The sequence below is a fragment of the Phacochoerus africanus genome, chromosome 10 (assembly GCF_016906955.1).
Source record: "Phacochoerus africanus isolate WHEZ1 chromosome 10, ROS_Pafr_v1, whole genome shotgun sequence".
NCBI lineage: Eukaryota > Metazoa > Chordata > Mammalia > Artiodactyla > Suidae > Phacochoerus > Phacochoerus africanus.
In genome coordinates, this window is record NC_062553.1 from 70,521,437 (window position 1) to 70,548,377 (window position 26,941).

At 42.0% G+C, this 26,941-nt stretch overlaps 1 protein-coding gene across 5 annotated transcripts in view; it reads right to left on the reverse strand.

Annotated features, from left to right (window-relative positions):
- BTC (betacellulin) overlaps positions 1–26,941 on the reverse strand; it is a 48,990-nt gene that overhangs the window by 8,640 nt on the left and 13,409 nt on the right. For 4 of the 5 annotated variants that reach the window (XM_047799149.1, XM_047799151.1, XM_047799152.1 and 1 more), the window contains 2 exons: positions 11,645–11,743; positions 1,764–1,881 (listed from right to left, as the gene is read on the reverse strand). In XM_047799149.1, the coding sequence (XP_047655105.1) occupies positions 1,764–1,881; positions 11,645–11,743 (217 nt within the window). The remainder of the gene's footprint in view (positions 1–1,763; positions 1,882–11,644; positions 11,744–26,941) is intronic. The other variant, XM_047799153.1, reaches the window with a different exon arrangement.

Genomic DNA, 26,941 nt, shown 5'->3' on the forward strand with positions numbered 1-26,941 from the left:
GATGGAAACAAAATCTTAACTTAGGTCTCTGCCTCCCAAATCTGTGTCCCGATTCCTATGGTCTTCATCCTCCCTTTGCTTTTGTATCATCCCTCCACGAAGAAGGTATTCCTGGTTCAAATTAAGGTCTGACTTTGGACATTCAGCACAGTACTAGATGCACCGTCTTAGAGGGACATGTTCATTTCTCCACCAGACATTTCTTGAGCATCTAGTAAATTCTAAGCACTGTGCCCAGCACTGGAATATGACAATGAATAAGCCCTGAGCCCTGCCCTTGAGAAGCTCCCAGCTGCAGAAGGGACATTCAAAGAAGCCAACGGTGATGCTCCAAGGGAAAAAAGCTTTCACAGAAGTGTGACCACATCACAGAGGAAAGACATCTCACTCAAGTCAATGCAGGGGTCCAGGAGGAGCTGATGTGTGCGCTGTTATCTTCAAGCATAAGCAAGAATAAATGTTCCAGACTAAGAGAAGAGCTTGTCTACTAAACCAAAAGCAGGCAGGATTTCAGGACATTTGGGAATTTGTGAGAGATGTGACTTTCAAGTCAAGTCAGGATCAGAGGTGCGATGGAGGAGATGAGTTTGAACCTTTGACTGAGAGAAACTGCCTGTGTACTGATCCTAGGCAGGGAGATTACAGCCTATGGTTTTCATTCTAGAAGGCAGCAATATTAAAGAACAATAAATCTACAGACATTGGGACCAGTTAGAGGAATGTATGGGATAAAGGGCATTAATCTTTTAAAAATTCATTAGTCTCCCAAGCCAGGAAGCAATTAAGTGAAATTATCAAAAAATCAGTTCTGTCTTTCCCAACATATGCACAAGTACATTTTCCTTATTCCTTACATTATGTATATTTATTTTAATTAAATTTAATTATAATTAAACTCTTCAAAGTATTATTTATGTATATTTATTTTTAATTAAATTTAATTATAATTAAACTTTAAAGAAGTCCGTGGCTCTTTAATATTCCCCTATATCAGGGCTTAGAATCACTGTCTGAGACATGAAAAAAAAATTAATACAGAGGCAGCTATACAGAAGAGCATAAACATTCTATGAACTTTAGGTCAAACTTAGACCTCAAAAATCACCTTGCTCCTCTAGGAGGTAAGATTTCAGACAGGACTGTAGAGAGACAGCTCTTCAGACGAAAATAAATATTTAAGATATGCCAAAAAAATTGTTTGTGCCTGAGTAAAATTAAACTTGGATTCCATCTACTAAGTGTTGGAAAGAGAACTTTTCTCCCCGTTGCCTGCCGTCCTGAATAAGCTTTGTGAATCTCTAAAAATAGGACCGATTTCCATGCACTTAATTGACACCTGCAAAAGTAACTTTTCATTTGGCAGACATGCCTTCACAATGACATTCACAATGAACCACCTCCTAACACATGCCAGGAGAGTGTGTTTCCATTGGAAACACCTGGGAGTTTATTTGAGCTGAAAAGCATCCTTAACACTGGACAGAAACAGTGCTGCTGACGCAAAGTAGCTGAGGACACCGCCGCGCCTGGAAGAGGATCTGGACTCCCCACGCTCATATTTCAGCAGGAAAGTGTGCCGTCAGTTTCTCCATAAGTAGCCGCTGAACCAGGCCTCTAAACAAGGGGTGTGGGGTGGGGGGGCAGGACCAGGGGGAACTGCATCCCAGCAGATGGCTGGCTTAGCTCAGACTTTCCAGTCCTGTCAAGCCCCAAGCCAGCAGGAGACTGCACCCCTTTGCTGATTGCTGGAGTGCTCCACTTACACACAGGAGGGTGTCTGCTCGGCCACCACGAAGCGACATCTCCCTTTGATGCAGTAATGTTTGTATTGCTTGGGGCACCGAGAGAAGTGGCCTCTTCGCTTTGGTGGTGTGGTGGTAGCTGAAGAATGAGAAAAGGTACAATAAATCAACTCATCTTCAATGCACATTTGTAGGGAGAATCATATTCCCACCTGTGCTACCAGTTTTTCTATAAAACATACTCCAATCTTGCATTGCTCCTTTTCTCCACGCTGGGATATGTCCAGTTGTGTGACCAGAAACTAGCTCTACAGATTAGGTGATGGGCACTGTGATGGGAATGTTTCATATTTTATTTAAGATTTCTGTCCAAACTACCTCTCAGAAACACTGGTGTTGTTTAAAGGAGAAAGCTTAGTTGTGTTAAGAAAGAAGGCTCTTCTTTCTGTGAAGGTTGTCAGAGACATGGGGCTGATGGCAGTGAAAAGAGAGAAGGGTTTTTTCCTTTCCTTTTCTTTTTTCCCCCCCACCTTAAGCACACAGCACTTACTGAGTGCCAGATGATGGTCTATATGCATTATTTTTTACATTAATTTTTTATTAAAGTATAGTTGATTTATAATGTTCTGTCAATTTTTGCTGTACAGCAAAGTGACCCAGTCATATATACATATGTGTGTGTGTATATACTCTTTTTCTCATATTATCTTTCATTATATTCTATCACAAGTCATCGGATATAATTCCTTATGCTAAACAGCACGATGTCATTGCTTATCCATTCTAAATGTAATAGTTTGTATCTACTAACCCCAAACTCCCAGTCCTTTCCACTCCTTCCTCCTCCCCCTGGGCAACCACAAGTCTGTTCTCTAGGTCTAGGAGTCTGTTTCTGTTTTGTAGATAGGTTCATTTGTGCCATGTTTTAGACTCCACATATAAGTGATATCCTACAGTATTTGTGTTTCTCTTTCTGACTTACTTCACTTAGTATGAGAATCTCTATCTGCAACCATGTTGCTGCAAATGGCATGATTTCATTCTTTCATGGCTGAGTAGTAGTATTCCATTGTGTATCTGTACCACATCTTAATCCATTCATCTGTCCATGGACATTTAGGTTGTTCCCATGTGTTGGTTATTTATACAGAGTCATCCCTCAGTATCCAGCTGATACCCAAATCCTCAGATCCCTTATTTTATATGGCATTTATAGTCGGCCCTAGGTATCCCCAGACTGGGATCCAGTGATTGGTTGAATCCGAGGATGCGGAACTGCAGAGGGAAGGACAACTGAAATGACTGTATTAACTCACTGAATACTCCTAATAGCCTTGTGAGGGAAGCACTGTTATAACTCTTATTTATGGATAAGCAAAGCACAGCAATCAGAGGCTAAGTCACTTCCCCAGATGACACAGCAGGTACATGGCAGAACTGGGACTCAAACCCAAGCGTCCCACCCAGAGTCCAGGCTTTTGACTGCTCCGCTCTGGTGCCCTGTTCTGAGCCTGAGGCACCTAGAAGTCTGCTTGTCTGAAATGGGGGATTCTCTCTCTCATCTGACCCCTGGAGGGTTTCTCTTGCCCTGAAGGGGAAAATATTGGAAGCTTCATATCCAGGATTTCCATCCTATAGTGACTTCCTTGTACCTTTTTTTTTTAATTATTTATTGATTATTTTTACAGCCAAACCTGTGGCATATGGAAGTTCCTAGGCTAGAGGTTGAATTGGAGCTACAGCTGTGACCTATGTCACAGCCACGGCAACTTTGGATCTGAGCCGTCTCTGTGAACTATACCACAGCTTGCAGCAAGGCCAGATCCTTAACCCACTGAGCAAGGTCAGAGATCAAACTCACATCTTCACAGAGACAACATCGGGTCCTTAATCACTGAGCCACAATAGGAACTCCCTTTATATTTTAGAGTCTTGACTGCCTATGTTTTCAACATGGAGAGGAGGAAGTAATACGTAACTTCTTCGTCGCTTATATGTAGAAAGTGTCAATAAATACGGATTGTCAAGAGAAACAGTAAAGAAATACTAACTAGATGTTCCACCTGTTAATTCACAACAGACACGTGCCTGCACCCAGAGAAAACAGCTAACTAGCCAGCTCCAGCCCAGGGTGGAACTTTCCATAGTCATGGTAAGATCAACAGCGTGTAGGACTCAGAAACCTGTGCACCCAGAGAGATCATGGTGGTCACTTCAGAAGGGCATTTCACACGAAGTTTGCTATGGCACCTGGCACCCCCAGAACCTTAAGTAATCCTTTTATTAATAGCAATGACCACTATACTTCTTAATTAATATTATGAAAGGAACATATGTAACTGGCCAGGGCCACCAGAGGAATTGCAAAGAACTCTGGGTGATCTGTACACAGCAAATTCCTGTGATGCCAGGTCACAGAGTTGCAGAGGGTGGCAGAATGTTGCCGAGGAACTGGCTGACCTGGTTTAGGTTGGTGACTTGTACTGCTTGTACATGCCAGATATCTGCCCCCATGCATGCCAATCAATGGGACTCTGACTGAAATTTCTCCCAGAAATAACTGCAAAATGTCTCAAAGGCAAAGAGCTGTGTATTTTGGCAAATAAATTGATCGGTCAAATTCCATTGGTTGAGTTCTTCTTTCCAGAGTCCAGTAGTAGGCACTGGAGAATATCAAAGAAACAAGATATGTTCTATCTAAAAATCTCCACTGGTATAAGAGGACAAATTAAAGTCAATAATAAGCAACCAATCAGTAAAAACAACCATAGTAACCGTGTAAACAGTTGTGGTGCACCGAAAACAGTGGGAAAAACTCTGGATTAGGAGGGAGGAAATTACTGTTTCATTTTCAGTTCTGTCTTTCATTAGCCCTGTGGGTTCAGGCAAGCTAATTAAGCTGTCTGAGCCTCAGTTTCGTCATCTGAAAATTGAAGATGATAACATCTACTACCTTAAAGGGCTGTTGAAAGGCTCAAATTAAAAAAAAAAAAAAAAAAAAAGGGAGTTCCCATCGTGGCTCAGTGGTTAACGAATCTGACTAGGAACCATGAGGTTGCAGGTTCAATCCCTGGCCTTGCTCAGTGGGTTAAGGATCCAGCGTTGCTGTGAGCTGTGGTGTAGGTCACAGATGTGGCTCGGATCCCGAGTTGCTGTGGCTCTGGCATAGGTTGGCAGCTACAGCTCCGATTCGACCCCCAGCCTGGGAACCTCCATATGCTGCAGGAGCAGCCCTGGAAAAGGCAAAAGGACAAAAAAAAAAAAAAAAGTTAATTCCTAGCAGAGTATCTGAGACACTCGGTAAATGAACTGATTCCAGAATCTTGAAAATCTTGGCAATTCTAAGAGAAACCTCATACCCAGTACAAAGAGAATTTATCTTTTGTTTTTGGCCACCTGCAGCATATGAAGTTCCCAGGCCAGGGATCAGATCCGAGCAGGAGTTGCAACTTAGGCTGCAACTGTGGCAATGCTGGATCCTTTGACTGACTGTGCCCGGCACGGGATGGAACCTGCATCCTGGCGCTGCAGAGATGCCGACCATCCTGTGGCACCTCAGCGGGAACTCCTTAAGGGAGCTTATCTGATTAAAGAAAAATTTCTGGGACATGTAGAATTTTTTCAGGAGGCAGTGGGCAAGCAGTTGAGTTGTGGAGAATATCATATGCAAAAAACTCAGGGTCAGGAATACGCTAGCCTTACACAGGGGGCAGGAGGCAGATTTGATGGACCTTTTGAGAAGTGGCCCAGGATGGCTATGAATGCAAGTTAGAGACCTCAAATGTCAGTGGGCTGAAGGGTTCACATTTGAAATACGAGGCAGGAGAGAGCTGAAGAAGGTTATATGGCATATGTAAAAACTAAACTATGGAGCATTTCATTGATGTATTAGATAGGAGAATACAGACTGGAGTAAAGCAGGAAGACACTGGGTGGGCTGGACGAGGAAAGCAAGGCAGCCATACAGGGTGGAGGCCCAGGGCTGGGGGATGGAGGGCAAGGTGATGAATTTAAGAAGCAGTGAGACCTACTGATGGATCCGCTGTGCTCCAGAAAGGTCTTTTCTCCTTTTGCAAAGCACACCTGACTTTACATGGAAGCCCTCTGGCTCTATATCCTGAACTCTACTAATTCCTCTGGCCGTCATGCCCCTTTAAACATAGCCAGCCTTTTAATAAACACCACGCAGAGCACGATCCCAAGGAGTGCCTTAACCAGCAGCTGCTGGATACAGTGATTCCATCAGCCTCTCAGTTCATCCAAGCAACACAAATCCACACCAGCGAAAGTGCTGCCAGGCCCTGTTTTGATGGCTCACAGAGCTCTCTCCTCTGCCAAATAAGCCTGCCCTTAAATATTCCCAGCATTATTTGGATTTAAAAACCCTTCCATGCCACCAAGCAGAAAATGTCCTGTGATTCCTCCATGGAACTTTAAAACCTGGAAGAAAAATAAATCACACATGCTGCCCACCTCCGTCACCCCGCCCCACCCCACCCCCCAACCAGATGGGCTCCTCTCTTCCTCTCCCGTGGAAATGAAAAGGCTTATCAGCATTCCCCCTTTCAAAATGCACCTAAAATCCCAATTGCTTTCATCTAATGTTCATCAAGGTCACGTTATCTGAAAATTGAACAGCTGTGAAATCGAACATTTTCTGCCTATCGTGAGACCTGATGACTTAGCGCAGGGGTGACCAAAAAAACCACCCATTCCAGAGATGTTTATGAACAAAAAGGAAAAGTTAATCCTATGACCAAAGAATGATTAGGCCCCTGTGTGGCGTTGGCTGTGAAGATGTGAAAGGCATGGACTTGACAATGGCTTGGCTATGAAGCTTCCCGTGGTCCTGGGGGTGGCAGGGCTCGCTTGATCTCTTCCCCTGCCACCTTACGCTTTCCCAGCCCACATTCCCAAAACTGAAACACTCCTCGGGGAGTGAGTCTGTCCCACAACATTGCGTGGGGAAAATTACATGCACTGGTGGATCAGATCACAACATCATCTCATAAATGGATGGACATCACGGGTAATGGGAAGTATCATAAACTCTTCACAAGATACTAATCCAAAGATTCTACAATCAGAGTTCCCACTGTGGCTCAGTGGTAACGAATCCAACTAGTATCCATGAGGACACAGTTTCCAACCTTGGCCCCGCTCAGTGGTTTAAGGATCCTGCATTGCCATGAGCTGTGGTACAGGTCGAAGACTTGTCTGGGATCTGGCGTTGCTGTGGCTGTGGTGTAGGCCAGCAGCTGAAGCTCTGATTTGACCCCTAGCCTGGGAACGTCCATGTACCATGGGTAGAGCCCTAAAAGACCCCCCCCCCAAAAAAAAAACAAAGACAAAAATTCTACAACAAAGTAAATGAGAAACCACTGGGGCTACTGTAGGTCAGTGATGCCAAAATTTGATTCTAAGAGCTAGTAAAAGGAATCAGAAGTAAGACCATCTTTGTTTGATAGTGTGGACAGAGACAAGGAGTAGTCATCTTCCTTGGATCATATGCATAGTTATAGAATACATGATGGATTCTCTTGGGCTAAACTAAAGTGAAGAATACATCAGACACCCAAATGGCTTAGTTGAATATGGAATTTTTCTCAATTCTACGGGTACTTTGGTTAAACAGCATGGGTCCTTCATCTTATTTTCAAGCCAAAACAGGCTTTGTGATGCCTCAATGATTACAACTCTCCACAATTGATAATTAGGTTTATTTTCCATACAGTCTTCCCTTATTTATTCCAATAGTGCTCATAAAAAAATCTGTTTAATGATTTTGTGAATGATATTAAATTCAGCAACTCTTCTGAAATAAACTCTAAGGGTAATTACTATTGTGATGCTTTTGGGGGTATCATTACAATGTTTATGTCTTCCTGTATCTCTAAACTTTTAGTTAGATACATAGCTAAATCTCCGTGTAAAGTTTTTTAAAAGGGGGTACTAAATTTTTGAGATAGAAGTCCCACAAGTGTTAACAAGGAAAGAGAGGAAGAAAAACAAATACCTACACATTCATCTTTCCACACAGGTATCTGACCTAAAAAAAAAGAGGGGGACAAAATGGAGTTTAAGTGGTCAGAGCAGAGTTTGGAGAAAATTTCTTCCTAGTCTCTGAAGTAGAGCCTGAGGTTTGAATATTCTAGGCATCTTGCCAATAGGGGTTTCTTCATTTTACAAACTTCTTAGGCCAAGAGGGGAAGAAGAAAACTTTTTATTTATATATTTTTAAGTTAATTTTCCTTCTTATCTTGCCAACTCTCGCCTTGAGACAGGAGAATATAAATTCACAATGCCCTTGAAAAAAATGCAAAATTGGAAAATGTACTATATTTGAGGATTCCCATTTGTCTTACATGCAATGCCATTTCCTATAAAAATATAAATGGGTCTGTTTCTCTAAGATCTCAAGATGTACTCGTTTCCCTCCTGGGCGACGAGGATATGTTACCTAGGGGCCAATCCAGCCTGATCAGATGTCCTTTAACCAGAAGCGCTATGTCATCCAATTCTGAGCTTGCGGAAGTGGGCTGTCATGTAGAGTTGCCCTTTTTTTTCCCATCCTTTTCAAAGAAGAAAAATGAACCAATGCTGAAATGTGAGGGGTTTGTGTGCATTTAAAATTATTCATGGTCTGGGACAAAGAAGAATGGACAAGAAAAAAAAAAAAAAGTATTTTCTTTTGTTTTTCAAGAAAGCCTGCAATGTCTCCTTTGCTTGTTCTCCTTGCTGGTTCAGCCTCAATTCCCCAACCTCTAAATTTTGCCAGGCATTGATGCTCCATGCTTTCATGTCTCTTTTCCACTCTTCACTCCCTTCCTGGGTGTTTCCTGGCTTTTAAGCACCTTCATGGTAACAATGCCCACATTTCTTTCCATCCCAAATCTCTTCCCTCAGTGCCACCTGTCTCACTAACATATTTACTTGGATGTCTACCTGGCATTTAAGTTAACATTTCCAAAAGGGAACACTGAATTTTCTCCCTCAAATCTGCTCTTTCTTTATCTCAGTAAATGGCATCTACCTCTCCCCATTACCTCTTTGACCTCATCCTTGACCATGCTGTTCATTGCCCCATCCTTAGCATCTGCAAAAAGGCCTCCTGCATAGTGAGTAGCTCATAGGTCCTGGTGGCTCACTCAAGATAGAAAATGACAAGCTAAAAGTGGAGTGCTCACAGATTGAGGCTATCTGAAAATAAAATCCCCACGTCATCTAGAAACAGGAAGGACTTCTAAAGATCATCTAATTCATTTCTTCATTTTACAAGCTACGAACTAAGACTTGGAAAACTTAAGTGACTTGCTCAAGGTCACACAGGCACTCAATAGAAGCAATCTGTTCCTGCTTTACAGTAATTCCTCTTTCAAGAAGCTACCGTCCTTACTTGAACTTGCAAGCAACTATTTTGCAGCATTTTCCTCAAATATTCAGCATTCTGATTGTCCGACAGGATTCTAGAGTCTTAGTATGGGAATTAACAGCACACAGTCTAGAGCCAGTCTTTGCAAATTCACATCAGGCCACTGGGCTTACCTGTGACCTTAAACAAAGGAACAATCTGCTGTACAGAAAAGAAACAAAAAAAACAGACGAAAGAGGCAACCTACAGCTGCTATGGATACAGTACAGAGTTTATTCAAAAAATTTAAATAAAGAACAAGCATGTGACCCTCCAACACTAAATCTGGGTATGTATCCAAAAAAACTGAGATCCGGCTCTCAAAGAGAAGGGTGCACCCCCACATTTATTGTAACATTATTCACAAGAGCCAAGATGTGGAAACAACCTAAATATTTAGCAAGAGATGCCTCGATAAAGAAAATGTGGTATATAAAGACAGGGGGATATTATTCAGTCTTAAAAAAGAAACATCCCTGCAATATATTTGCAGCAACCCTGGAGGATATTAGACGAAGTGAAATCAGCCAATCACAGAAGGATAAATAATACAGGATTCCACTTATGGGAGGTATCTAAATAGCCAAATGCACAGAAGCAGCGAGTAGAATGGTGGTTACCAGGGGCTTGGGGGAGAGGAAATGAGGAGTCGTTGTTCAGTGGCTGTAAAGTTTCAGTTCAGTAAGATAATTTCTAGAGATCTGCTGTGCAACATCAGATGCCTCCAGTCAAGAATATTGTATTGTACACTTAAACGTTAGAGGGGAAATCCTATGTTCAGTGTTCTTACTACAATAAAAAACATTTTAAATATGTGTAAGAAGATGATGAGGCAGATTTTTTAACACCGTCAATTATCAGATTATGGAATAACCTCCCAAAGGAAATATGAAACTGTCATCATTTAAGACATTGGAAACTGGACTGAGGAAAAGCACGCAGACACATAAAGTTGGCTTTGTCCTTCTCACTACATGGGTGACAAGACCCACAAGCCAGCCCTAAGACAGGGCTGGACCCCACAGCCTGTGGGCGCTCCCCAGACCACTTGCTCGAGTGGGAAGGAAAGACGAAGTTTGGGCAGGAACTGATGACTCATCCGGATGACTCGCTCAGCATGTTCCTGGCTCAGCTACAATGTCCCCAAGCTTCTAGGAAAGGAGCATTTATACCAAGTCACCTTTCTCCCAGCTCAGAGAAGCGGCCAGAGAAGGCAGAGGGCTCTTCTCCACTCTGCCCTACTTTTGGAGTTGGCTTGTGTTGTGTTGTGTTTTATTTTAAAATAAGAGAGAGGAGTTCCTGGTGGCTCAGCAGGTTAAGGATCCATGGTCATCCCTGCTATGGTTCTGGTTACTGCTGTGGCGTGGTTCAATCCCTGGCCTAGGCTTTCACATGCCACATGGACATGGCCCAAAAAAAGAAGAAGAAAAAGAACAACCCCTGTAGAAGACCCAGAGAGGATGATCTATCAAGGACAGACAGAAGCTTAAACCAAGAGCTAGCAAACGATGACTCAAAAGCCATCTGGCCCACAGCCTGTTATATAAAGTTTTATTGGAAGACATCAGAGCCATTCATTTGTGTAGTGTCTATGGCTGCTTTCATAGTTCAATGGCAGAGGTGAGTTCTTGCAAGGAAGACCTCATGGCTCACAAAACCTAAATTCTTACTCTCTGACCCTTTACAAAAGCTGACCCCTGTCTCAGACTAACAGCTTTGAGAACACTGATTCGGGCAGCTCCAAGGTAAAACGTATTTTTAAAATTGTTGCCCTCTTCCCTTATACAATAAAATCTTTTTTAAAATTTGAATAGAACATGCCAACTTTCTGTGAATATAATCCAAAATATCACATGCTAGAGGCTGGAGCCCATATCTGAGATGCCCCAAATAGTATAATGATAAAGAATGGAACCTCTAGAATCAGAAAGAGGGAGTTTCTGTTGTGGCTCAGTGGTAACGAAACCTACTAGTATCCATGGGAATGCACGTTCGATTCCTGGCCTCGCTCAGTGGGTTAAGGATCTGGCATTGCTGTGAGCTACGGTGAAGGTCACAGATGCAGTTCAGATCCTGTATTGCTGTGGCTGTTGTGTAGGCCTGCAGCTGCAGCTCCGATTTGACCCCTAGCCTGGGAACCTCCATATGCCACGGGGGTGGCCCTAAAAAGAAAAAATAGAAAGACCTGAGGGTGAATCCTAGAGTCACCATATACCAGCTGTGTGATCTTTGGCAAGTTTTGTATCCTTTCGAGTTTCACCTTGATATTAAGTGAAAAATGTTATCCAGCTCATAGAGTTCTTACAAGAAGTAAATGAATTACTGTATGCAAAGCACTTAGCCCAGTATCTGGTACATTATCAATGTGCTCAAAAGACTATCTAGTTTTGCAATGACTATATTATCAACAACTTAAAACTTAGGGAGATCACCGTTCTGAGACTGAATATGAAGCTGCTAAAATATAAACACTGCACGTGTTATACATCACCTGGGCAGTTTTCTTCATCATCTCCACAGAGAAGGCTGTCATTTCCAGGGCTCCTGGTTGAATTCCCATGTGCCACAACGCAGTGAAGGATCACTATACCTTCAAGTTCAAAACAGAACCACAACAAACATGAAAACTGGAAAATGTGCTCCATGGGAAAGGTTCCATTGAAGTCATGACCACTTATGAAACTAACAAGCCCATTGCTCCCATTTCCAAGTCATTCTCCAACAGCGTATATCATTTTTTCAGTTCAGGGCTCAAGATAGGCTTTTCAAGCCAGCATTATGTACATCAGCCAGGGCCTAGGAGGAGAGCTGACCATAGCTTGGGATGGAGGCTTGTCCTCCAGGCAGAAGAATAGAGATGTTCTCAACCACCAATGAATACGTGAATGACTTTCCAGGAAAGAGCCATCATGAACCCGTGTGGCAATGTATTTTGTCCATTCCACACAGACCCAGGGTTTTTCAGATATTACCTACTAAGTGTGTTTCCTTCTGGGGAGAGGAAAACTAGATATTCAATTCACAGGAATTATTTTACAATCTCAAGTTCCTCCAGCTAAGGAACTGTCTCCAAGGACAGGCCTCACAGAAAGGCAAGGGGAAGAGAGGAACATTGTGGTGAGGTTAGGAAAACTTAGACTTCAAAGTGTAGTCCTGGAACCTCACCGAGCAGGGCCTTGCAGGGCTCCTGGGCACACATGCCTTTCGGTGTCCCCCATTTCTTATTTTTAGGGAGGAAGCTTCAGCCTCCATGACCTTCCCTGAGCTCCAAAGGACAGGTTCCAACATTTGTTCATCAGGGAAGGGAGGGGATGCAGAGACCAGGGAGGAGCAGCCAAGAGACCAGAGTGCAGCCTGGGGGCAGGGTCCTGGTTCCTCCTCAAGGAACATACAAAACAGTATCTTTGAGCCTTTCTGCTGAACTAACACCCCGCCAACAAATGGAAGATGTTAACTATCTGATGAAGCATTCTTCATTTCAGAAAGGAAGACCATCAGAACTGGTCCTGGGGCCACTAAACACTGGCTTTGAAAGGACAGACTGAACATCTTTGCAGAACAGATGCTGACTCACAGACATTGAAAAACTTAGGGTCTCCGGAGGAGACAGGTTGGGGGGGTGGGGGGAATGTGCCTGGGCTGTGGGATGGAAATCCTGTGAAATCAGATTGTTATGATCATTGTACAACTACAGATGTGATAGATTCATTTGAGTAATTAAAAAAAAATGGGGAAAAAAAAGAAAGACAATGTAAGCTTGCCTCTCCTCTGACCCTTATCTATGGACCTATTTTTCCACTCCCCAAACTATAAAACTGCCTCCTAATCTCTCCCAAGGGGGGCACAATCTTGAAGGCATTAGCCGGCTGTGGCCCCCTTTGCCTGCCAAAGCAATAAAGCTATCTTTTTTCTCCTTTGCCCAAAACTGTCTCTGTGTTTCTATTCAGCAAAGGCAGACAGAAGCCAAGTTTCAGCAACAGTCCTTGCATGGGTCCTGATTCAAACACACCAACACTCACGTAACCTAACCACTTAGGAGGTAATCGGAAATCTGACATGGACTGGACATTAGAAAAAATTAAGGAATTGTTATAGATAGTTTCAAGTATGATAATAATATTGTGGTTTACATTTAAAAAAATAGTCTATATCTATTAGAGATATATATTCAAATACTTATTGATGAAATTAATTTACCTGAGATTTGCTCTAAAATCATCCCGTGAGGGAAGAGGGCTGTGAGCTAGTGAGGGAAAGGCACAGATGACACAAAATTAGCCCCATATTGATAAGGGCTGACGCTAAGTAGTAGGTATTTCAAGGCTCCACCTGTGGTTCTCGCTCTACTTTTATATCCATGTTTAAATGTCTAAAATAAGATGTTGGAGAAGTTCCCATCAGGGCGCAGTGGAAAGGAATCTGACTAGTAACCAAGAGGTTGCAGGTTCGATCCCTGGCCTCACTCAGTGGGTTAAGGATCCGGTGTGGCTGTGAGCTGTGGTGTAGGTCGCAAGATGCAGCTTGGATCCCGCGCCGCTCTGGCTGCGGTGTAGGCCGGCAGCTGTAGCTCTGATTAGACCCCTAGCCTGGGAACCTCCATATACCGCAGGTGCAGCCTTAAAAAGCAAAATAAATAAATAAATAAATAAGAAGTCAGAGAGGGGAGGGGAAGGGGGAGGAGGAGAGATAAGATGGCCTGGGAGTTGGCTGGTTCAGACCTCATAACCTGTTTTTGCCACTTTATAGCAATGCCTCTTGGGCAAGTTCATAACATCTCAGTTTCCTCATTGGCAAAACAGAGATGATTATCTCTTCTTCTGACATTGTTGTGAGGATTCATCCAGGTAAGTAGGCAAAGCACTTAATACAGCGCTGACACATCATCAATGCTCCGTTAAATTACTCATTATTATGTGACAGGTACAAACGGAGTAACTTGCCCACTGGTTGCACTGTCCTTTATACAGCTGGCGGAGGTTCCTAAGCTACCCGTGTCCTCCAGGACAATTCAGTTCAACAAACATCCCTGAGGAGTTCCCCTCGTGGTTCAGTGGTTAACAAACCTGACTAGGATCCATGAGGTTGCAGGTTCGATCCCTGGCCTCGGTTGCCATGAGCTGTGGTGTAGGTTGCAGGTGCGGCTCAGAGTTGGCATTGCTGTGGCATTGCTGTGGCTATGGTGTAGGCCGGCACCTACAGCTCCAATTAGACTCCTAACCTGGGCACCTCCATATGCCACAGGTGTGGCCCTAAAAAGCAAAAAAAAAAAAAAAAAAAAAAAAAAAGAAGAACCATCCCCGGGGACCCAGAAACACACAGGTAGATAGGACACACTCTACTCTCACACTGCTCCCAAGCCACTAAGGCAGGTAAGCAGCCTACCAAGTAACCAAAACACCACAAAGTGTTGGTATTGTTCCAGAGAACAACAGCATCTAGAAAGCTCAAAGGCCAAAAGAGCCTTTGAAGGAGTTCCCGCTGTCTCTGAAGCTCTGGGTTGCTGGGTAAATTCCAGACCTGGAGCAGTGGGTTAAGGACCTGGTGTTGCCGCAGCAGCTATAGATCTGATCCCTGGCCCTCCACGGGGTGGCCAAAAAACAAGAAATGAAAAAAAAAGAAGAGAAAGCCTTTCAAAATAGAGATGCTTTTCTGACTACTGAATTGGGTTTTTTTTTTTTTTTTGTCTTTTTAGGGCCGTCCCTTCAGCATATGGAGGTTCCCAGGATAGGGGTTGAGTCGGAGCTATAGCCGCCAGCCTACGCCAGAGCCACAGCAACCCAGGATCAGAGCTGCATCTGCAACCTACACCACAGCTCACAGAAACACTGGATCCTTAACCCACTGAGCAAGGCCAGGGATCAAACCTGCCTCTTCATGGATACTAGTCAGGTTCATTAACACTGAGCCATGATAGGAACTCAGAAAATATTTTTTTTAAAAAAGATGTGGTGACTAACATTGGAAACAGTGAAGATCCATATCCATTGGTGGTGGATAAATTAGTACTAGTTTTCTGGAGGACAACTTAGCACTATGTATACTGAAAGCTAAAAGCTCAAAAATTGTACCAATGCTTAAGTCCCATTATTTCATTTCTAGTAATTTTTCCTAAGGAAATAATTTAAGACACATAAAAAGGTTTCACTATGGAATTCTCTATATGGAATGGGTTATAAAAAATGAAAAATAACATAAATATCTAACAATAGAGAGCTGATTAAATATATGGAAGTACTTCCATGCAATAAAATGCTCTTCAGTTACAAAAAAATGATTTTCAAACATTTCAATATATTTTTCAGTAAGAGAAGCAGGCTACAGAATTACAATATGGTGGGATCTGTGTGTTTGTCTGCATATGTTTGTGACAAGTACAAAAATATCAATATAGACAGTCAAAAAAAAAGTGGATTGAGTAGACAGAGATTTGCTCACCAAGAATTTTTCCTTAATTTTCCTTATTTGCACTTTCTATTTTTTTTTCCATTTGAGTATTTTGTTTGTTGCAACAAGAAAAAAAAGTGTAACTCAAAATTTTTTTTAAAAAAGCAATTTGGCCACATTTCTAGATTTTTCAAATCTTTTATCCCAATACCTGGCCCCCTCCTTTCCCATTTAAAAAAACCAGAAGCAGGATTAAGGTGTCGGAATAGGACTGGAGCTCAACTTCGCTCCTAAAAACAACAAAATTTACAACCAAATGCTGAGCCATCTTCAACCAAATGGACCAGAAATCTTGAAAAAGATATCCTACTCCAGAAGACAAAGAGGAGGCCACATCAAGAGGTAGGAGGGGCGATTACTCACTATAAGCAACCCCCTACCTCCCGGTGGGAAGCCCCACAGACTGGAAACTAACTGGTTCACAGAGACTCATCTACAGGAGTGAGAGTTCTGAGTCCCACATCAAAATCCCATGTGTGGGGATCTGGCACTGGGAGAAAGAGCCCCCAGAGCACCTGGCACCGAAGGCCAGTGGGGCTTGTGCGCAGGATCTCCACAGGACTGGAGGAAATGGAGACTCCATTAGTAAAAGGCACACACAGACTTTCACGTGCACTGGGTCCCAGGGCAAAGCAAAGTCTCCATAGGAATCTGGGTCAAACCTGACTGCAGTTCTTGGAGGGCCTCCTGGGAAAACAGAGGTGAATGTGGCTTGCTGTGAGGGAAGGACATTGGAAGCAAAGCTCTTGGGAATATTAGCAGCGTACCTTTCTCTGGAGGTGGCAACTTTGGGAAAATCTGGCCCCACCCATCAGCGCTGAGAAGCCCCAGGCCAAACAATAATCCCGATGGGATCACAGCCCTGCCCATCAATAAACAGGCTGCCTAAAGACCAGCCAGGCACACAGTCACCTCTAATCTCACCCAGAGACAAAGCCCCACCCACCAGAGGGATAGGAATCCACCTACCAGTGGGCAGGCATCAGCCCCTCCCATCAGGCAGCCCACAGCAAGCCCCCAACCAACTTCAGCCACAAGGGGGGCAGACGCCAGAAGTAAGAAAGGCTGCAACTCTATTATCTGTAAAAAGGTCACCGCACCAAAAACCTATAAAAATGAAAAGATAGAGAACTATAACTCCAATGAGGGAGAAAGATAAAAAAACCAGAAGCAATCTTTTAAGATCTCTCAAGCACAGGACTCGTGTATTCCTCAGCTTTGTAATCCTGGTCTCTATCACAGAACACAATGGATATTCAACAAATGTTGAAAGAATGACCAACTATGTATAGATCAATCTACAAACAAACAAACAGAACAAATGTCAGCTTCGAAGATCTCAATATCAATTTCAATATCAATATCAATTTATTATAAAATAGTTTTCAATCATTTAAAAAATTCCATACATGGACTTTTTTTTTTTTTTTTTTTTGCTTTTTAGGGCTGCCCTTGAAGCATATGAAATTTCCCAGGCTAGGGGTAGAATCAGAGCTACAGCTGCCAGCCTACACCACAGCCACAGCAACACCAGACCCTAGCTGCATCTGCAACCTACACCACAGCTCACGGCAACACCAGATCCTTAACCCACTGAGTGAGGCCAGGGATCGAACCTGCATCCTCATGGATACTAGTCAAGTTTATTAACCACTGAGCCACGAAGGGAACTCCCATGGACTTTCTTCATGGGCAGAGTCAGAAGGCCTTAATTCTGGAGTTAATCTGTTCTAGTGATGGAAATTAAAAAAAAAAAAAATCTCAGAGAGATTCAACACCTGCAAACTAGGAATGACAGTATTTCCTTCTCAAGGTTATTGTAAAAACTAAATTAAAGTAACATAAGAAAAGGCACACAGAGGGCCACGTGGCTTGGCACACAGTATACAACTTTGAGTCTTCTTGCACCCCTTTCCATCATCATTTAAAATTTCACACGTCATTCTTTTGTTTGTTTGTCTTTTATTTTAGGGCCTCCCCTGCAGCATATGGAAGTTCCCGGGCTAGGGATTAAATGAGAGCTGCAGCCGCCAGCCTACATCACAGTTGACACCAACACCTGATCCTTAACCTACTGAGTGGGGGCCAGGAATAGAACCACTAGTTCTCATGGATACTAGTCAGGTTTATTAGCACTAAGTCGTGCGGGAACTCCCAATTCTTTACTTTCACCTAACAGAGGGAGTCCTGATTCCACTGAATCTCTGCCTGGGCCTCTGTACATTCTGGCAGGCTGTGCCCAGGCTCTCTTCTGCTAAGGTTCACTCTGTGTCATCACTGGCATGAGCTGGCAAAGGAATTCCACTGGGGCGAGCCCCTGGGGAGGACCCTTGTGATAGAGACACCCTCAGGTCAACCAGACGCCAAGCTCAAGCTCTGGGACAGGGCACCCTCCCTCTCCTACTCCCAACAAACCATCTTCTGGTCAGCAGTTGGTGGCCATGAACCAAAATGAACCTAAAGAACCATTTTCTTGGTCTGCGTCATTTGTAAAAGTTGAAGGATGACTGCTCATAACAAACCTGGATTTCCCTGCTTCTATTAGCAAAGCAGAAGGTCTGGCCACACAGATCTGAAACACCTTGAGGACAACAACCGGCTGGAGCCTAGAAGCATGCGACCCCTTTAAATGTCACAGACCCCATCAGGCTTGCTGCTCTCATTCATTTTAACTGAGGCCTCTTGAGTCTGTGATGAATATGGAGCCACTAGAAATCAGAGAATTGCTTACAAAACCATCTGCTCAGTAGTGAAGGCTGCTTTGAAGAGAAAGGACACTGCTGTCCCATCCATAATTCAGCAGATATTTATTAAACATGCTATGTTTGGCACTAGTGGAAGACACGAAGGGTCACAGATAACAGATATCATTAACCTCAAGGAGCTCACAGTCTGACAAGGAAGACACACAAATCTATAAGGTACAGTGTGATAAGAACAACAGAGGTAGCATGGGAATAAAAGACGGTGGAGAATCGACTTCTCCTAGCAGCAAAGACTCACAGAGAAGGTAAGGAGTATGGTCAGTTTTTCATAAGGAATAAATGATTTTTTATTTATTTTTATTTATTTATTTGCTTTTTAGGGCAGTACCTGTAGCATATGGAGGTTCCCAGGCTAGGGGGTCAGATCTAAGCTGCAGCTGTTGGTCTACACCACAGCCACAGCAATAGCAACATGGGATCTGAGCCATGTCTGCAACCTAATACACCATGGCTCACGGCAACGTCAGATCCTTAACCCACTGAGTGAGGCCAGGGATTGAACCCACATCCTCATGGACACTAGTGGGGTTCATAACCCACTGAGCTATGCCAGGAACTCCCATAAATGATTTTTTAATTTTTTCATTATTTATTTATTTTGTCTTTTTAGGGCCACACCCACAGCATTATGGAAGTTGCCAGCCTAGGGGTCGAATTGGAGCTACAGCTGCTGGCCTACACCACAACCATGGTAACACTGGATCCAAGCTGAGTCTGTAACCTACACCACAGCTCATGGCAACACCAGATCTTCTGAGCAAGGTCAGGGATCGAACCCACATCCGCATAGATACTAGATGGATTTGTTTCCACTGTGCCATGACAGGAACTCCCATAAGTGATTTTTTAAAACATCAATTAATAACTTCTAGAAAACAAAAATTAAGCAAGATAATGTAATTATTATTTGTAAACAATTTAACAATCTTAGTACATTATTTGTTTCAGCAGTAGACAATATTTATATGGTAAGAATAATGTAAATAATTTCACAAAATTAGACAAAAATCAAAATTAGTAATTAGCCAACATAGGCCATGTGGGGAAACTGGTTGTGATTAATCATTATCTGTGCTGTGCTAGTTCTTAAGTGTTTTGAGTGTCACCCCTATAGTAACTATACTGGAATTAGAAGAGAAATTCAGTAGGTAAAGTCTAAACTTGACAAGAAATAGCATGACCAGCAAACTGTTTAGCAATACAGAGGGGCCAAGAAGAAAAAGCCCTAGAACTAAGAAGGGAGTTTTTCTAGAAGAATTTGCTCAACTATATAAAAACTGATGGAGAATTAAAGGTAAGAACTGAAACATATGTGTTGGATTTGACAACCAAAAAGCACTAGCAATATCTTGCTAGAGAAGTGGTAATGGCATGAAAGGTGTGCAAATATTTGTAGATTACTCTCCAAACCCATTGACTTGAGAATGGGAGGGGTAAAATTAGTCAATATGTACAGAAAAAAAGAGGGTTGTTTTGTTTTTATTATGAAAGATAAAGGAAGATGGCAAAGGCACAGGAGAGAAGCAAAGGATGGATTAACAGCAGAGGCAGAAGAGATTGGAAAGTTTAGCCCAAAAAGCACAGCCTCTCCTGCAATCATAGTGACAAATATCATTTTATTTTGAGTGAATGGAAAGTCTTTGGAAAATAAAAGTTTAAAGATATTTTATATACAATACACCTTACCTCATTGCTTAAGGAAATTCAAGTTCTGGTTAAAATGAGTGGGAAACATCTAATTAATTGGCTTCTCAATTTTCACCCTATTCAATTTGGGACTGGATAATTCTTTATTGTAGGATGCTGTGCCTTGTGTGATGACTAACAGTAGCTCTGTTTTTTACCCATGAAATGCCAGTAGCATCCCAGCTCCCTTGCTTCACACAACCCTGAGCTGTCACAAACAAAAACCTGTCTCCAGCCATTGCCGAATGTTTCCTTGGGGGAGAAATTACCCTGGTTGAGAACCATTGCAATTCTCTCCAAAATTTTTAAATATTTTTTTATTCAAAATATAACTTCCATTTTTAGTATATTTCTTTAAACGAAATCAATTGCATAGCTTCAAAGGCTCAAATTTTGACTTCTTAAAAAATCTTTTAGGGAAAGTACCATTATCTTGGGGATCCTATTATCAGTCATTAATTCTCCATGTGACCTTGAGTTAATTACCACCCTGTCCTGACCCTTTCCCTCAAGAGAAATCAGGATTTTATAGGTTCCCTGCCTATCCCACGAAAATCAAATGACTTAATATAATTAAAGACTTTTTAAAGGAACATACAATTATTAAAATTATCTTGATCAGAGAACCTGTGACTTGTATTTTAGAGAAAATGAAAGAAAATATGGTACTTCCCCATGGAAAACATGCTTTTCATTCAAAAGAGTCACAACTTATATTAAATTTCAAAATTATTGAAATCTTCGAGACATTCAAATCTCCTACCAGCTAACTCACAATTCCTCCTAAAAACATCCCCTGGGAGTGTTCATCAAGCCCATCTTTAAAATCTCAGCACAGACTTCACTCTCTCCTAAGGCATCCCATTTCCATGAGACGGCTACTCATCCGGCGATTCTTTCAATCACAGTCATTTGCTCATTCAAAAAAAGGAAATCGAGCACCTATTTCTAAAGCTCTATAGATGCTTTGTGTTGAATTGCTTTTCGCCTACCTGTAATTTTATCCTGCTCATTGGAATCGCCTAGAATAAGTCTAATCTCTCTTCCTCGTGACAAATCATCATATCTTGGAAGCCAGAGATGAAGCTTCCTGAACGGACTTCTCTGCCTCAGCCTAAACATTCTGGTCCCTTCAACCATATTTTACCAGACATCATCGAGACCTCTAATTAGCCTTGACAACCTCCCTGAAATACAAGGTTAAATTAAAATGCCGTCTCACAGTGTGGTTTGGCAAAGACAGAATAGCGTAGGGCTCCCAGGCCCCCATTGTGGGCACCATATTTCTGGTGATGCAGCCCCATCGTCTATCAGCCCTTTTTTTAGCTATTCCAGTTTTATTCTGCTTAGAGTAAAATGAAGTTCCTAAATCCCTTATACTACTGGAAAGCAGTGTACTGATGGCTGTTCCGTTCTTTTTGGTTTGGTTCTGTTTCCTTTCATTTTAGTTTTCACCTACAAAATGATTTTGCACTTGCCCCTTTTAAATGTTTTTATGTTAAATTTTACCTGTCATCCTAATATCTCATGGTCTTGTTTTCTTGTTCTTTCATTCAACCCATCATCCGCACCTCCCTGTTGCACATAACCTGCAGAATTCTTAGATGCATTCAAGCAATAAAGATGAAACAAACAAAACAATGCTAGACTAGCGGCATTTGCCAAGTGGCTGGAAACTGAGTTCCTATTTCTGGGACTGGTTTTTAAATATGAACTCCACTCATAAAATTACAGACAAAAAGGAAAATAGACCCTATTCTACTTTAGTGGTTCAAAGCTCCATTGACTTTTATGTGCTTTGAGATTCTCACATTAAAAATTACAGAATGTATTAAAAGTATTATCCCCCGTCAGCCAGCATGGGGAATGAAGTCATTGGGAACAATGCAAGCTTTCAAAGAGACACAGCTTGACGAGGCGCATGACCCGCTGTTGCAAAGTGACTGCTAAGGCTGAGGTAAGTCATGTACCAGCTGGGTCAACTACTTAAAAAGATCAAATGTGAGCAACCTTAAAAGTCATATACGTTGTATTTGCCTCATATCTGAGCTGCATTTTCCATTTTTAGAGCCAAGTACATTTTGCATTTTTAAAATAAATATAACATTATTGCAAAATGTCCATACACGTATATTCTGATGACTAAGGGTATCTTCTGAGATATCAAAACTTCTACTTGTGTCTATGAAATCCAACAATTTCTTAAGATATCATATAAATTTTATTTTAGGATTCAAACCACACTCCATCTCAAATTAGACCATCCAACTGTAAATCAAAAAAGAATGTATCAGTTTATGAATATAAGCAGACATTAGAAGAACAGTTCATAGTCAGAGCTCTGAAATGTCATTTATACAGAGGGAAGCAGTATGGATTAATAGAAAAAGGGTAGGTTTGGAGTCAAACAAGGCTGTATTTGAATCCTAAAGGTACTTTTTAATTACCAGCTTTATGATATGATTAAGTTGCTCAGCATTGAACTTCAGAGTCCTCATCTGTACACTGAAGCCCCTAATACATAAGGGGCATGGTAATGATTTAGCTATTTGCTTAGAGAAAGTGAAAAAAGTAAATTATGAATTATCAATCCCAGTCATGTTTGGCACAAGTTAGGCACTCAACATATAGCACCTATAACAGACCAGAAGTAAAAAAAAGAATTCCAGGAGTTCCTGTCCTGGCGCAGTGGTTAACAAATCCGACTAGGAACCATGAGGTTGCGGGTTCGGTCCCTGCCCTTGCTCAGTGGATTAACAATCCGGCGTTGCTGTGAGCTGTGGTGTAGGTTGCAGACGCGGCTCGGATCCCGCATTGCTGTGGCTCTGGCGTAGGCCGGTGGCTGCAGCTCCGATTCAACCCCTAGCCTGGGAACCTCCATATGCCGCGGGAGCGGCCCAAGAAATAGCAACAACAACAACAACAACAACAACAACAACAACAATAACAACAACAACAACAACAACAAAAAAGAATTCCAGGAGTTCCCGTCGCGGCTCAGTGGTTAACGCATCCGACTAGGAGCCATGAGGTTGCGGGTTCGATCCCTGGCCTTGCTCAGTGGGTTAAGTATCCGGCGTTGCCGTGAGCTATGGTGTAGGTCGCAGACACGGCTCGGATCCTGCATTGGCTGTGGCTCTGGTGTAGGCTGGCGGCTGCAGCTCCTATTGGACCCCTAACCTGGGAACCTCCAGATGCCATGGGTGCTGCCCCATAAAAGACAAAAAAACAAACAAAAGAATTCTAATTACTCTGGTAAAATACAGGTTCTCACACTCATAAATGGATATTGACAAAATTTTACATTTATGGTGTGATTGGACTTGCGCATAAAATATGCTTATAAAACAACCTACGGAAAACAAATACACATGCATGTACATATTATACTTCTACTAGAGTACACTCACACATATATATTCAGTGAGGAAAAGCTGTATGTTGGTCTTTCACATGCTGTTCTTTCCTAGTACTTTTTAAAAAAGTGCACCTCGACCAATTCACAGAAATATATCATCTTCTGCATGTCTGGTTCTTAACATTTTCAGTCCAGTTCTGTCAGTGATTGAGCATGGTGTTTATGTCAGATGGGAGTGACTGACTTGGTTGGTTAGTTAAGTGATTCAGTGATACAAATCTCACAGATAAAGTCAGGTCTTAGATGATACTAGAAAATGGATTATAAATCTAATTTCTAATTCTGAAAAATAAAGTTAATGTAGTTTTTAAATTTATATCAACATGAGGAGGAAAAACTCTAAGTACCTGTGAATGTTCCTATTGTATCTTCATTGCAAAAAGAGAAACAGAATCCCACATATGCATACTCCACACAAAAAGTATTTTCTAAATCCAAAAAGAAGACATGTCTAAAGTGGATCTGAAAAAAATATTAAGGGGTGGAAATGCTGTTTAACCTGGAGCTTCTGAGTGGCTGAGACAAAAACTGTGAAATAGATTGTTTGAGGTGGATATTCTCCTTTATCTTTTCTTGTTAACTCCTTTGCTATCTTTTTTCATTGTTGCCTTTTCTGCTCCTATAAATCAGTATCCTCCCACTGCTTTAACATTTCCCCAAATAGAAAGTGATTTCTTGTATATTTCCCTTTTAAATGTATGTGCTTTTAAAGCAGACCTCCAAGAAGAGAAATTGCTTAACTCAAAAGAAATACTCTAGAATCAAGCGCCTCAACCTGGGTCTTCTGGAAAGCAGAGCCTGAGATACAGATAAACAGGTTATCCCTTTATTGAGAATTACAAACTCTGGGGTCTGAGAATGAGAAAAATAGAAAAGAAAATAGAGAAGGAGGCAAAGCAAAGCAACATATATACCCTTCCTGTTGGGTGCAGCCGTGGAGTGAGCCACAAAGATTAGAAATGAGTAGCAAGTTCACTCCTACACAGGCTATGTCAAGTGTTCAAAAAGGAGTTGCATCTTGAATTGGCCCACAGAAGAATGAAGGAGGCATTTATCGGTCCCAGTCACTTCCATCACCCATTTCCCATTGAACAAAATTTACCCCACTGAGTACTGCCCCCTCCTTCCCCATCTCTGGCCCCTTGGTGAGGGAGAGGCTGGAATGTCAACCTGGGACAAGGCCTTGCATTCCAAAAAGAGGCAACCTGCTGTGAGTGGAGGGCTGAGCAAGGGACAAAGGAAGTGGTTGGAGGGTCCCTGAGAAATGCATGGTTTTGTGTCCCAGTACAGTGAGGATTTGGGGCATCAGGACATCTCAGCAGGAGCCCTGTTGCCGGCCAAGGAGGGGTTTTTCTAAGTTCTCCCCAATCACACCACCTGAACTGCCAGGTATAGAATGTTTTATTCTATAAAACAGAAAGGTAGGCTTCACGATTTTCAGGGCTAGGAGGGGAGGCCAAGACAAGGGCAGAAAAATAAATGAGAAAATCTTCACAAAGAGTGTATGTCTAGCAAAATCAGGAAAGTCAAATATAAACTCCTTCCTCCTTCAACACAAAATTCTATTTCAAATGGTAGAAACAATATCTTGGTGTTTAAGAAGGGCTTAGAATGATGGATAACACTTCTTTTTTTTTTAACTCATAAAAGAACTCCACACTTTTATATTTTTAAAGCCCAGAGAGGGAAGTAATTTAACAGCCTGTCATACATAAAATAACTCATATATCTGAAAGCTGTCAGCAACATCACGATCATGCCTTTGGCAGTAAATCAACCTTTTTTTTTTTTTTTGCCATGACCATTATGAAATCTGTGACAACAATAACTAAATCGAATGGGAACCTTATAGTAACCTGCAGCTAGTTTCTTAGAAACCATCAATTGTCAAAACTTGACTTTTTGATTCCCATTCCTTTTTGATAAGGCTAGACCAGTCAGACACTGTAACAATTTGAATGAAAAACTGAGCTCCCTGAATTTCCGTAATAGCTCCAAGACAGGAGGCAAGGAAAACCAAGGAAAAAGAACAATTTGTTATCAGGGAGGATTATCTGAGTGCCAAGTGAGGAACAACAGTGAAGTCAGCCTCTGGATCCAGTGATAACACAGCCTCTGACCCATGAGAAAACAGTCACCAAACTTTAATAATTGTGAAGAAAAGAATATAGGGTTTTGGAGAAGATGCTCACCCAACCTGAAAAAGGCTCAGAATTTAGGCCCTTAAAATAAATTATAGTACATCAATCCAACGTAACATTAACCTGTTATTATTTTCTTGATCAAACCATTGGCAGAGGAGTTCCCTACGTGGCTCAGCTATAGCTCCTATTTGATCTCTAGCCTGGGAACTTCCATATGCCATGTGTGCAGCCCTTAAAAAAAAAAAATGCAGAGACCGAAAATACCAACCAATCAATCAGTAAGTATTAGAGAGTGTATTATAAGGGCAATGTGTTAGGCAGAAGAAATCATAGGGAAATTTTTCACAAAAGAAGTTGGAAACCAAATCGGACTGAAGGCATAGAAGCGAGCTTACTGTGTTTGGGGAGATAATGAGCAAAGATGGCAGCCTGGAGTGAAGGATTACACAAAGAAGAATTATGGAACAAGGGCCTTCTTGATGCGTATAGTGTGACTGTGAAATAAGTCAATTGATTTTCTTGTGTGACCTATGAAAATAAGACTTATTAAGAGAGAGTCACACCACATCTTTCCAGCTGAAACTTTGCAATGTCTGTTTACCACATCCTGAATAAGGAATCTGACTAATCTAGAAAACCACTCGAGAAGTATTTAATAGTGGTGAATGGTGTTGGGTAGAAGTCAGTGAGAGAGAGCGGGGCTCATTTCTTTTGCTATGCTTCTGAGAAGGCAAATGGAAAATGTATACTTTCATCCAGCGTCTAAATTACACTTTGTTCTTCTTACCCACTATTACAGGATAATCATCATTTACCTAAAAACAAGTAGAGAATCATCTCACAGAAGTTTCCTATCATAGGATGGCAATGTTAGAAATGTGTCTCCTGAAATAATACCATTTGAAATTTTTGTCAATATTATTATCAATTATAGATATGCCAGGATTTTTTCCCATCACAATAGGATTGCAGTGATAATTACTACCCTGATGGATGGTAAAATAAAAACAGTGCAGAGTGTTTAAGGCAAAAGCTGAGCTTGGGGCATGGGATTGGTAATATATCCCAAGATATGCTCTCATCACATCATATGAGGGGTCCATGACAGCTACATGACATTGATGTTGATCTCAATGATGATGACATTGACATTGATATTTCTATCCATGAAAAGACATGGTCACTGAATACAGTGTGAAGCAGGGGGAGGGGTGGGACCCAAGTGATTTTCTCTCTTTTTAAGGCTGCACCTGCAGCATATGGAAGTTCCCAGGCTAGGGGTCAAATCAGAGCTGCAGCTGCCAGCCTACAATACAGCTCATGGCAAAGCA